This window comes from Equus asinus, chromosome 18 (assembly GCF_041296235.1).
Source record: "Equus asinus isolate D_3611 breed Donkey chromosome 18, EquAss-T2T_v2, whole genome shotgun sequence".
Taxonomy (NCBI): domain Eukaryota; kingdom Metazoa; phylum Chordata; class Mammalia; order Perissodactyla; family Equidae; genus Equus; species Equus asinus.
Window position 1 is genome coordinate 928,225 of NC_091807.1, and position 12,004 is coordinate 940,228.

Below are 12,004 nucleotides of genomic sequence, written 5' to 3' on the forward strand. Positions count from 1 at the left end.
TCTGGATCATGTTTATTCAGTGAGGAAAGTCACACCCTGTCAGTTTCAGAATTGGAGGTCAAAGTAATTCTGAGAAACAGATTGTTCTTTAATCATTAGATTTCTCTTAAAAGATATAATATTTATCAAAACAGCAGTTTTTCTCAAAAAGAATTACATCATGTTTTTAGAGATCACAAGTATTTTATTACTACTAGTTTAGTGGCATTAACAAAGAAAAACTATAAGCATTGCTTATTTTTGCTTCCTTTTGTCCTGCAAAATAATAAAGACAAATCTCTTCAAATTTAGCCATCAATGCAATCGTCCAATGTATTCAAAATCATTTCAATTAAATTAACTAAGTATGATTGGGTCTTCAGAACTACATTTTAAATATGTTAGTTATAGTGATTGTCTTTATGCCATGAATTTGGTTCCCTTCACTTTAGAACTTCATTCTAAATATATTGCATGTACTGTTTGATTTGTTGTGCCAAAAATTTGGATTCCATCAATTTACAATAATATTGAAGGATCCAGTGACCTTGAGAGTAAAAATTCTAGGCATTTCAAGGACAAGTCATTTCTCTACTTCATTTTATATACATAAATATCCAAAAATAAAAAGTATATCTTTCTATCTGAATACAAGTGAATTCATCTCTCAATTTCTCTATTAGCCTTTTAAAATTTTTAATGTAGCTGCATTCATAAAAGTAGCTGAATCAATGTATCTAAATCCAGGAGTTATACGTTATAAGTAATATAAAACTATTTATACAAAAATAATTGTATAATATATAATATGTAACTATTATATGATACAATATATAATTATATATAAATTTGTGTTATATGTAATACAAAACTAATCTTTCAAAATCGTTTCTTTTAAAAAATGAATCTTGCTTATTTCTCTTATCTGTATACCAAAAGCATGTGTTGTGCAGCAAGAGAAAGTTTGTCATTGTAAGACGGTTTTCTATTTATTTTTATGGCAGCATTTTCTATCAAGAACTTCCTTAAGAAACATTTCTCCAATTCTTAAAAAAAGTGAGGGAGGGGCTGGCTCCGTGGTCAGTGGTTAAGTTCGCACGCTCCGCTGCAGGCGGCCCAGTGTTTCGTTGGTTCGAATCCTGGGCGCGGACGTGGCACTGCTCATCAAAACACGCTAAGACAGCCTCCCACATGCCACAACTAGAAGGACCCACAATGAAGATTACACAACTATGTACCGGGGGGTTTGGAGTGAAAAAGGGAAAAAAAAAAAGTGAGGGAGTTTTATTTTTACCCTTTGATGCATGTGCATTATGATTATATTTTTTTTCTAAATTTCTCAAAAGAACTATTTTCACATTGCCTTTTCCATTATCCAATTAAACCAAAACCTCTTAAAATTGTACATGTATTTATCACTCTAAAGCAATCAGAATAGTTCTCTAATTAGAACTCAGTGTTCTCATTGCACACTTGAATGGCTTTTTTCCTCAGTTGTCATTTTTTCTCACTCTTTCACAGCTTTTGATAACATGGTTCATCCTATGGACTTTTGGAAAATTCCTTGAGGTGTGGTTTTTGCGACGGTCTAAGTTGCATCCCTAACTCCGATGCCCCTTGTTCCTGCCTGCCATTCCACATCCTCCACTCTGCAGTTGGCACTGTTCTCCAAACCTCTGGCTAGAGACTGTTTGCTTTCTCTCTAGGTGGAAGTCTATGCACTGGGTTAATGTTCTGAGATATTAACGGACATTTCATACATTTTTCCTTGTAGAACTGCCATGCACTGGCATTGACTGACTAACAATCCCCTTATAAGGAGCCTGGAATCTCCATTAGTTGCCACTGCAGCTTGTTAGATAGGATAGCATCATGCACTCATTTCAATTAGTTTCCTGGCTCTTGTAGACATTTGAGTTAGTGACTTCTGGACTGAGCAACTAAGACATTTAGAGGCTTCAGAAAGATCCCTGGGCCCCAAGGCAGGACAGAAGCAGCAAGGAGAAGCTCAAAAGTACAGTCTGGCAGGGGCAAGCCTTGTGGCTGGCACAGTAGTTAGGTTCTCACATTCCGCTTCAGTGGCCCAGGGTTCGAGGGTTCAGATCCCAGGTGTGGACCTACACACCACTTGTTGAGCCATGCTATGGCAGGCGTCCCACATATAAAGTAGACAAAGATGGGCACACATGTTAGCTCAGGGCCAATATTCCTCAGCAAAGAGAGGAGGATTGACAGCAGATGTTAACTCAGGGCTAATCTTCCTCAAAAAAAAAAAAAAAAGTAACTACAAGCTTGGCAGATTGAGAGGAGGGAATGTCTCAGTGTCAACCATCGTGGATCAACCCCCTCGCTCTTCATAGGTGAGAGCTTCCTGATAATCTATGGGACATAGCAGCTTTAATTAGAAATTAAATAATTATAGAAAAGTAAAAAAGGTTATATTTATGGTGAAAACCAGCATTACTAGAATGATAGTTCTACCTATTAAGCATGTTTCTGACTGTTGCTTCTTTCATTATCTTTACAGGGAGAATGTGCTAAACTGTACGCCTTGCTTTGACTTAAACGTCTCCCCCAGATTGAGATGTGAAATTCCAGCTTCTTGTGGGACTTGGTCTTGTTGTGTCCACAATGCTTGTCTGCCTCACCAACTGTTCTTCCTTCTGCCCTTCCTACCCCTGGCAACGAGAGTCCCATTCTCATAGCTCTCCACGCTCAGAGCCTGCAAGTAGTCCCCTGTACTTTCTCTGTCATTCTGTACATCTCATCCGTCGCCAGTCACCAGTAATACTCATTTCAGCAAAACTTTTTGAATTTGCATATTTTCCTTTTATTTCCTCTCCTCTACCCTAGCATAAACCCTTTCTGAGACTACTGAAATCACCTCCTAACTCCCTATCATGGACCTCTATCCCTCCAGCCCTTCTTAGGTGTAGCTGCCAGAGAACTAGTCCACAGGCACAGCGCAACATATCACTCGAGTATCTTCAATGGCTCTCCGCTTCCTCATGGATGAAGTCCAAATTTCTATAGATGGCATTAAATCTTCCGTTATCTGATGAAAGCATCTCTCAGGCTCCTTCTCCTAATTTCCTTTTCCATCCTATATTCCAGCAGAATTGTAAGTTCTTATTCTGGCACATCCTGACATCTGCTTATACACCTTCTCCACCACCAGCAATGATCTTCACAAAGACACTCTCAGTGGGAGGTTCTATGGGAATGATTCTGTTAGGAATCATCAACTCTAAGGTTGAAAATTGAATTGATGCATTATAGAAAGATTTCTGTAAATGTATATGAAATAAATTTTATCATAAAACTTACTAGACTCAGGAAAACTCTGGAAACATCATCCCTAAAGAATTTATTGTTTTTCCTGAAGGACTTTATAGGCATAATTCTACACATTGATCTGAATAACCAAGTCATTCAGAAACTTGACTCCTCGGTACCATTCTCAAACTCAGATGGGGACAGTTTCCAAGTGTATTTTGAGAAAGATGTTTCTGGAATTGAGTTGACAGAAAGGCACAGTTATGTGAAATTTTGCTTGGGAAAATATTTTAAACTTTTCCCATTTTGACTAATGTCTGCAGAAACTTGTGTAATGAATAGAACAAAATCAGAAATGTTTTTCTAAAATTTGCATGTTCTTTTTGAAATGGAGATTTACTATTATTTCAACAACTATGTATTCATGTGCTTAGATATTTATTGAGTTTCCACTATTAACCTGGCAAGTAATACAAGAGAAGCCTGGGTATCTGATCTCAGAGGGCTTAGACTTTACTGGGGAACGGATACTTAAAAAGGACACACGCAACAGAATTAAACTGTGATGAAAGGCAAGAACATGGTGCTCTGTAAAAACATAATGGTATTGACCTTGAACTGTGTTGCCAGAGAATGCTTCAATGAATTCAAGATCAAGAAGCTGCTCCCTGAAGGATGCGAAGGAGCATCTAAAAAAGGGAACAGCATGTGCTGTTGTCTTCATATCTGAAATGCCCTGGCTTTCTGAAGGAATTTCAAGTTGGCTACTGAGGCGTGTTGTTTAAGTGATAGTGGCACAGGTTGAAAGGTTAAAATGCCCCTCTCCTCACTCTTTCACCCCTCCCCCGACAAAGCAGTCTTATAACTCAAATCTCTTCTCTGCTTCAAATGCCATAATGGAGCCCTCGTGCATTTCAACAAAGAGTCCAGTCTTCACCAGGCCTGGGTAACCTCAAGCGCTCTGGCTTCTGTTTGCCTTCTCAGACTCTTGCCTTCCCTGTTGCTCTTGCTGTGGAACCCTTCTGCAGCTTCCTACAAGCCTCCAAGCCCATTTACAGTTTCTTTTCCCCATGTCAAGAATATCTTTTTTGGGGGGTGGGGGTGGGAGCCTTCCTTAAACAGCTGGCTCTTCTAGTCTTAGATCAATATCACCTCCTCAGAGGGCTCTTTCCCAACCACCTTTTATTATCTATCCCAACCACCCAGGTCCTTCCTATAATATATTGTTTATTGTACATTTTCTATAATGTAAACTACAGGAAGGCAGGGACCATATTTGTTTTCTTCACAGTTCTCCAGAGTCTACCCATGCCTAGCATCTAGTAGATTGTCATACAACAAATAGTTGTTGAAAAACTGAATAAATGAACATTTGAATAAAAGAAATGACATTGAAGAAGTAGGGCTATTTAAGCCATCAAAAGGAGTCTGTAATTTTTTCTAAGTGTAATGGGAATTCAAAATTATAAACACATCACCAAGATTTTGTCATATATTATTTGATAAGAAAATTCTGAAGTCTATGTGAAAAGATAGGAGGTTACTGCAGTGGTCTAGGTCAGAAGGGGAAAAATCATGGAAGAGAGTGTTTGCAGTGGAAAGGGAGAGAGACGGATCATGTGACCCGGTGATCACCTGGATCAAAGGGTGGAGGGCAAGAAAGATGTGCCAAGGCTTGTTCTGACCCTGATCCTGCAAATGAATAGGTGCTGATGTGCTCAACTAAATTACGAAGGCATTGGAAGGACGAGGCAACTGGGAGCAAATAAAAAAAACTTTCAGAATATTAAGTTTGAGATGTCTGTGAGACTGTTATTTGAGAAGTTTGGCTGTGAGGGTGCTAGAAAAATGAACAAGTTGTTGGCAGAGATGTGGGGCTGGCAGAGGTGATGTTAAGAAACAGTATTTCTTAAATTCATCAATGATAAAAATGACCTGGAGTTTTTATCAGATGTCCAAATACCAGTCCCCTTTCCTAGAGATTCTGAATCAGTAGCTTGAGATAGGCCAGGATAGTTGTATACTTAATAAGTTCCCCAGTGCTTCTTATCACCAGGGAAATTTGAGAAACAACGTACTAGAACATAGTTCTATGACAATGATCCTGCAGAAAGAAAGAGCTGGATCTGCAAGAGAGACACAGAAAGAGAGATGAGGGCTGGGGGGAGAGGATTTGTCTCTGGCAAGCAGAGGGATACTCCTCCATTCCTCTCTTCTAATCAGAGGAAAGAAGGATAAGATGGGTGGACAAAGTACCAGTAGGTTTTTATCTTGGTGCTGGAACTTCCCATCTGATGACTGTATTTTCTCAATAAAGTATGCGACAAGGGCATCGCTAGAAAGTTAAAGGGAATGAATTTAATCAGTGATGAAAAAGGATGAAATAATCATTATCAAAAGTGGGAAAGCAAATTTTCCAAAGAAAAAAAAGATCATTGCTAATAAATTTATACTGACACAAACCTCCTAGTTGTGTATTTTAATGGCAATAAGTAAACATATGAAAACAATTTCAAAAACTTTTATATTAAATGAATTAAGCTGGATGGTAATTCTTAGAAAAATATTTATGTGTTCCCTAAAATTACACGTGTTATGACAAAACACATGTAATTAATTCAGGTATTAAAGAACATATGTTAGGAGAAAATATATTCAACAGATTTCACGAAGAATGGAAAAATGAATTTAAGAAGTTTGTTAAAATCTGACACTAAGGCATGCTCTGACATACTATAATCTAATATTAAGACTATTTTCCCACATAATATTGGAGTTAAATATTGCTAGATCATATTGTATGAGTTAGTCTTTATATAGATAACAACATCCTGTGGAAAGGATTTGAATGTCTTTTTTATGATATGGAAAGAAGTGAAAAGATGTTCTTTTTTGCTATGATTGCTGTTGAGTAAAGATCAAAAGAAATGGCTTCAGGGCGCAAAATGAGGACCGTATGTCCCTGGGAGGTACAGATTTGTTATCCTGCTAGTTGTTAAACTGTCAGGTGGACTTCCAGAAGAGTCTGAGTAGTCTCTCTCTGTCGAGTTTAAGACAGAGATTCATCCTTACAGGATAAATTACGGGTGGTTATATCTATTAAGACTATATCACCAGGTTCAATCTTAGTGACCCCTAAATATTATTTCCAACAAATACTCTATGAATCTTAAATACTGAGATTAAGACTTTGATTTAGATTTCCCTTATTCAACTTATTCAAATATAAAGTAAAAAGTGGATCATGTGTGCTCCAAATAATTATTCCTAATAAGCTAAAAAATCATATACTCTGTCATAAAGTGCATTAGCAAATGCTCTATGAATTTGAAAGTCATGACTTTTGGTGATTGTTGGTAAAGAGTGCAAATGTGCAAGAAAGAAACAAGAAAAAAAAAGTCCTCCCAATAAGGCATTACATTGTGCCTTTTACACATGGGTCACAGTAAATCATCATTATGTAGCATTTACATATCCTAGTTACTACTGTGAATTTATGTGCACACACAGTGTAGTTCTCTTACTAAAACTCTGTAGCTTTTCTATAAAAGCACACATTATCAAAATGTACAAGAACTGTTTCTCTCTTATGTATATAAGGAAAATATAAATCATTAAATCAGACAGATAGCTCTGCCCTTAGTTTCTCTGAGAAGCAGAAAATATATTAACACTTCTTTTCTTCACATATGGCCCCTGACAAAATTCATCTCCCCTTCCTCATTTCTTCCATTGCACTTTGTACGTACACTTTAATTTACATTCCTCAAAGTCATTAAGAGAACTCCCTGATTCTTAACTGGAAGAATATGCATAAAATCTAATGGATGATGTGCCTTCTGGATTGCATTATTGCTATGATATATTGACATTTGTGGTGCTGTCTGGGAACACTGATATTATTTTGCTCTTAGTTTTATCCTCGACTGTACTGACCAAAGTAATTGACACATAATAAGGGTTAAATAAATATTTGTTTAATTAAGTGGGGGGAAATTGTACTCTGCTAGCCAGTGCAATGTTTTAGAAGCACTGGTATTTCGGAAGCTTTATTTTAAATGAGGAATGAATCAGGACTTCACTGGAATTCCCCACCACTCCAGATTTCCTTTTTTCTTTTTTGTTTAAATAATAGAGATTGAAAAGGAGCTATGTGTACAAGGTTTCTATTTTCCAAAGACTTAAACAAGCCTGATTGTGGACTCACTTCTAGTCAAGATGAAAGTTAAAAATCTTAGCGTTTCATCATTATCATTAAATAGTATGAGATTTCCTCCTGAAAGACTAAAAAAGAAAACACATCAATCCAATCTTGAGGAGTATAAGAGTCAAAGAATGCAGTTGGGGGAATGAGAAAAACAAATTAATGCCTTGGAGATGGAAACTCTATTCATTTCAGAGAGAGTGCAGGATGCCGGCTCTAACGCATCACCTTGCCGCTGCGCTGGTGACGACCTTCAGACTTCCCGGGTTCCGGATCAGCTTGTCCAGGATGCTGACGATCTGTTCAAACTTGGGCCTGTTGTTCCTGTCTTTCTGCCAGCAGTCCAGCATCAGCTGGTACAATGCAGCTGGGCAGTCCATGGGAGGCGGCAGGCGGTAGCCCTCATCCACAGCTTTAATTACCTGTGTGCAAAGCAAAGTTTCCGGGGACTTAAGAGAGGCAACTTCTGTTACTTCTTCATGGGCAGGGCACACTCATGAATATTTTAATGCTAAGTGAAAAAAATCTCCTTTTAAGTTGCTTAAAAGGATAATAATTTATCCAATAAATGTTATTCATGCCCAAGAATATTTTATAAAGAAAGATCAAGAGAAAGTGAATTTAGGCAAAAAAGTTTGCAAAAATACTTTTCAGATTAAAATCAAAAGAAATGTTCTATGATAAAAAAATTATATGAGTTACAAAGAAATTATTATTTGGTAATACAGATTTCTATGGAACTAAATATGAATGAAAGCAGAAAGAATCTGTATAAAGATTTTAGTTATACCACAGTTCAGATGGTACCTTCCAAATCATAGGAAGTTCCTTTGGTAAAAGCTCATGTGCTCACGATTAAGTAATTATTCCATTAGCATTTTCTAATCATATAAATCAGTGATTTTCGAACTTTCCTGTGGATCCGATTCATCTGGAGGACTTATTAATATGCAGATGATTCACCTCGGGTCCCATAACTCTGGGGTAAGGCCTGAGAATTGGCATTCCTACAAATTCCTAGGCCATGCTAAAGTTGCTGGTCCAGAAACAACACTTTGAGATCCTCTTATGTCAGAGGTTTTAGAAAACAGAGATGTGGAAAAGTGAGTCTGATTTTCCCAGTGCTATTATAGTAACTTGTTTGAAAAAGCACAGAAAAGTTTTTATATCCAAGCACACTCAAAGCCGGTTTATACATGGGGAGTAGGAAGTGATTAAAAGCATCTGGGCTTCCTTCTGATGGATCTTTGAGCTGATGCTCACAGCCTCTGGCTAAGCACCAAGAAATATCTCTGAGTGCTGATCCCATATGCCAATACCATCCTTTTCCTAAGCATTAGCAAACATAACTCATAAGAACAAAAATCCTTTTGAAAAATCATATCACACTTAGAAAGTTAAAGATTATTTTCTCCATCCAGAGACTTCTATTTGTGTAACTAAATTCATGTTCAAGTTTAATGCATTATGAGAAACAACATGCTAGAGATTGGTTGTTTTGTCTGACTTTGGGATATACTATATTTTCAGCAAACAAAATATTGACATAGATGCATTAATTAAATCTACAAAAGATGACAGAAGTGCATCTTACTAATGTTATGTAGAAACAATTTTGTAGCAAAAATACTTCAAACACTCTCTGATATCTATTAGTTATCATGTTAGTCACTTCTTTCATTACACTGTGTTACAAATGTCTTCTTTTTGTCTCATTTCTAAACCCCTGTTTGAGAGAAAAATGTAAACTAGTAAGAGAAATTCAATTAACATCCTTGCATGATTTGGAAACAATTTCATTTCTTCTAAGTATTCTATTTCAGTGTCACAAACTGGGAGCCACCTGGTTTCATTATGCTCCACTTCCTTGCAGAGCTTGATCTCTTAATCTGAACCCATAACTCATAGACTACAAATACTTACGTCCTGATTGGACATCTCCCAGTATGGTCTCTCTCCATAGGACATCACCTCCCAGAGAACAATCCCGTAACTCCACACGTCGCTGGCTGATGTGAATTTGCGGTAGGCTATAGCTTCTGGTGACGTCCACCGGATTGGGATCTTCCCTCCCTTTGAACATAAATCATACACACAAACATGATCGATGCATAAACCATAGACAATACATTATAATCTGAAATCTGATTGGATGTGTCAGGGCATTTCACCTCTGAAATGGAACGCAGGTGTCTGCTGATATATCTTGATACTCTGTTTTAATTCAGGCGGGAGTGAGTGACATACTAGTTAGTCCAATGCTTACTTCCAATCAATTTGGGAGAATTTTGAAAAGATGAAAGGAAAAAAATTGAAAATTGTTTAAATACTGACATTTTATATCAATTATGGTGCATTAATTAATCATCTGCAACAAAGAAGGTTGAAGTAGATGTGCTGTACTGCATATTAGAATTGAATGGGGTACCTCAAATAAGCCTTTAGTGATTTAACATAGATTTATGCTTGACAAACAGTCTTAGTTCAGAATGCGAGTAAGTTAGTATTCGTAAAGAACTTATACCACTCCTTGACACATAAGTTCTTATAGGTATTTGTTAACCACATAAATTCAAAATAAAATTAAATTTCTAAAAGCTCTCTTCAATACATTAATCAATCTTCTTAATTAATTCACTCAGTGTCTCACTCCATCACTAATCACTGAAGTACCTTCCACATACTAGGTAGGCACCATATGGACTAGAAAGCTATATTAACTACCTTCCCAGAACTTACAGTCTAGGGGAGAATATTGCTTTTATGAGTTATGGGAGATATAAAAGTATAACTCCCATGGAATTTGCTCTCAGTTTAATAAATACATTTAATAAAGAAGTGCCGAGTAGCAACCATATGGGAAGTATTATGCTAGTCATTCTGGATGAGACAAATATAAATAACATACTGGCCTTTCTCTTTGGAAAATATCAGGCAAATAATATTGATAATTAGTTGTTATGAAGAACTAAATGCAGAAAGAAGTAAGTATCTAGTGCTTTGCTTCTCAAACTTTACAATGCAGATGAATTATGTGGGGCTGGCTCTCATTAGAGTGGAAATTCTGATTCAGTAGTTCCAGAGTAGTGTAGCCAGGGTCTGCATTTCTAAAAAGCTCCAGGTGATGCTGATCATGGACCTTACACTGAGTAGGAAGGCAGTAGGAGGCTGCTGTGACCCAGAGCATGAAGTCAAGACTCTCACTAGAGAGACTGAGGAAATCAAATATGAATTGAGCCTTGAAAGATGTATTAATTTTTGATAGAACAACAGCAAAAAAAAAAAGGCTGCATGTTCCAGAGACTTCATATCATCAAAATCTTAAGCCGTATTCACCAACTGTGTTCCATTGACATGGTACCTCACGGCGCTTTACTGGTTCTGATGTAACGCTAAAGGGGGACAATATATTGGTTTAAAGAGATGGATTGGCACCTTAGGAGGTAAGTTATCAAATCTCATCATGCCTGAATTTTCTCATCTGTTGCTGGGAAAAGAAATAGTACTGGTTCATAGCCTTGTTGTGGGGCTGAATGACAAATTTCAGTACACTCTTTAGCATAGTTCTTGGCAGATAGTAAAGTCTCAAAAAAAATTAGCTTAATACTCTCATTCTCTGAGGGAAATGGCAGAAATCAAAGCAAAGAGGAGGAAAATGTATGTTCTGGAAGAACAGTTTCTTGTGTGATAACACTGGAGTGTGTGTGTAGGAATGTAATGGGAGAGGATGGGAAAAGGATAAATTGGGATTTATCACAGGTATACGGAGCAAGTTTAATCCTGTGGAGGAGAGTGGGGTATATGATTAGACGCTCTCAGTAAACTTGACACTTCTCTTTGATGTTCTCCCACAAGTGCGCTGTTCAGAGAGAGCACTGCCAGAAGAACTTTGAAGGAGTTCTTCTTTGAAGGAAGGGCTTACACTGGGTTTTGAAGAACTCACGAAACTGTAGAGAAGTGGGCACAGAGAGGGACTGTGTACAGCTTTCTTGAGAAGCTACCAGCCTAAGGGTAGTCGTGATTTATATTGGGGAAGTAAGATAAATCAAGTTGGAGAGATGGGAGCAAGACCAAGAAAGCCTTGGGAGTGAGTGAGACGCCATAGTGCTCAACATGCCTTTGTGTAATGATAGTCTAGAGCCAGAAGAACAAACAGACCACGTTGGCAGGCATGTAGATGAGAGGGCTTAAGGTCTCAGAAGTTTCCTCTTTCTTTTCCTTCTGACTCGCACTCACTCATTCATTCTTTTCCCTACAGTTTGTATTTTTTCAATAAAAATTTAAAAGATCCTTTTACATATTTAAATTTGGAGGTTCTCTTTCCAAGCATAATATTGTTTTTCTGTCAATACATTCAATCTTAAACATATATTAATAGCATTTTTAAACAGCCAAATTAACTTATTTGCACCTAACTAGACCAAGTTTGGGTTTTAAGGTCAAGACTTCAAATATTACTCCTTAAATTTGATGAAAACAGAATTATACATGTGACATTTAACAAAATCTATTCAGGATGACAAATGGAATCATTGGATGTACTTT

General features: G+C 37.2%; 1 protein-coding gene across 3 annotated transcripts in view; it reads right to left on the reverse strand.

The window, feature by feature from the left end:
• Positions 1–12,004, reverse strand: part of EPHA3 (EPH receptor A3) — a 362,266-nt gene that overhangs the window by 14,131 nt on the left and 336,131 nt on the right. For 2 of the 3 annotated variants that reach the window (XM_044750141.2, XM_044750142.2), the window contains exons 14-15: positions 9,383–9,532; positions 7,688–7,881 (exon numbers count right to left, since the gene is read on the reverse strand). In XM_044750141.2, the coding sequence (XP_044606076.2) occupies positions 7,688–7,881; positions 9,383–9,532 (344 nt within the window). Of the gene's footprint in view, positions 1–7,683; positions 7,882–9,382; positions 9,533–12,004 lie in introns of those variants that run through there. The other variant, XM_070488669.1, reaches the window with a different exon arrangement.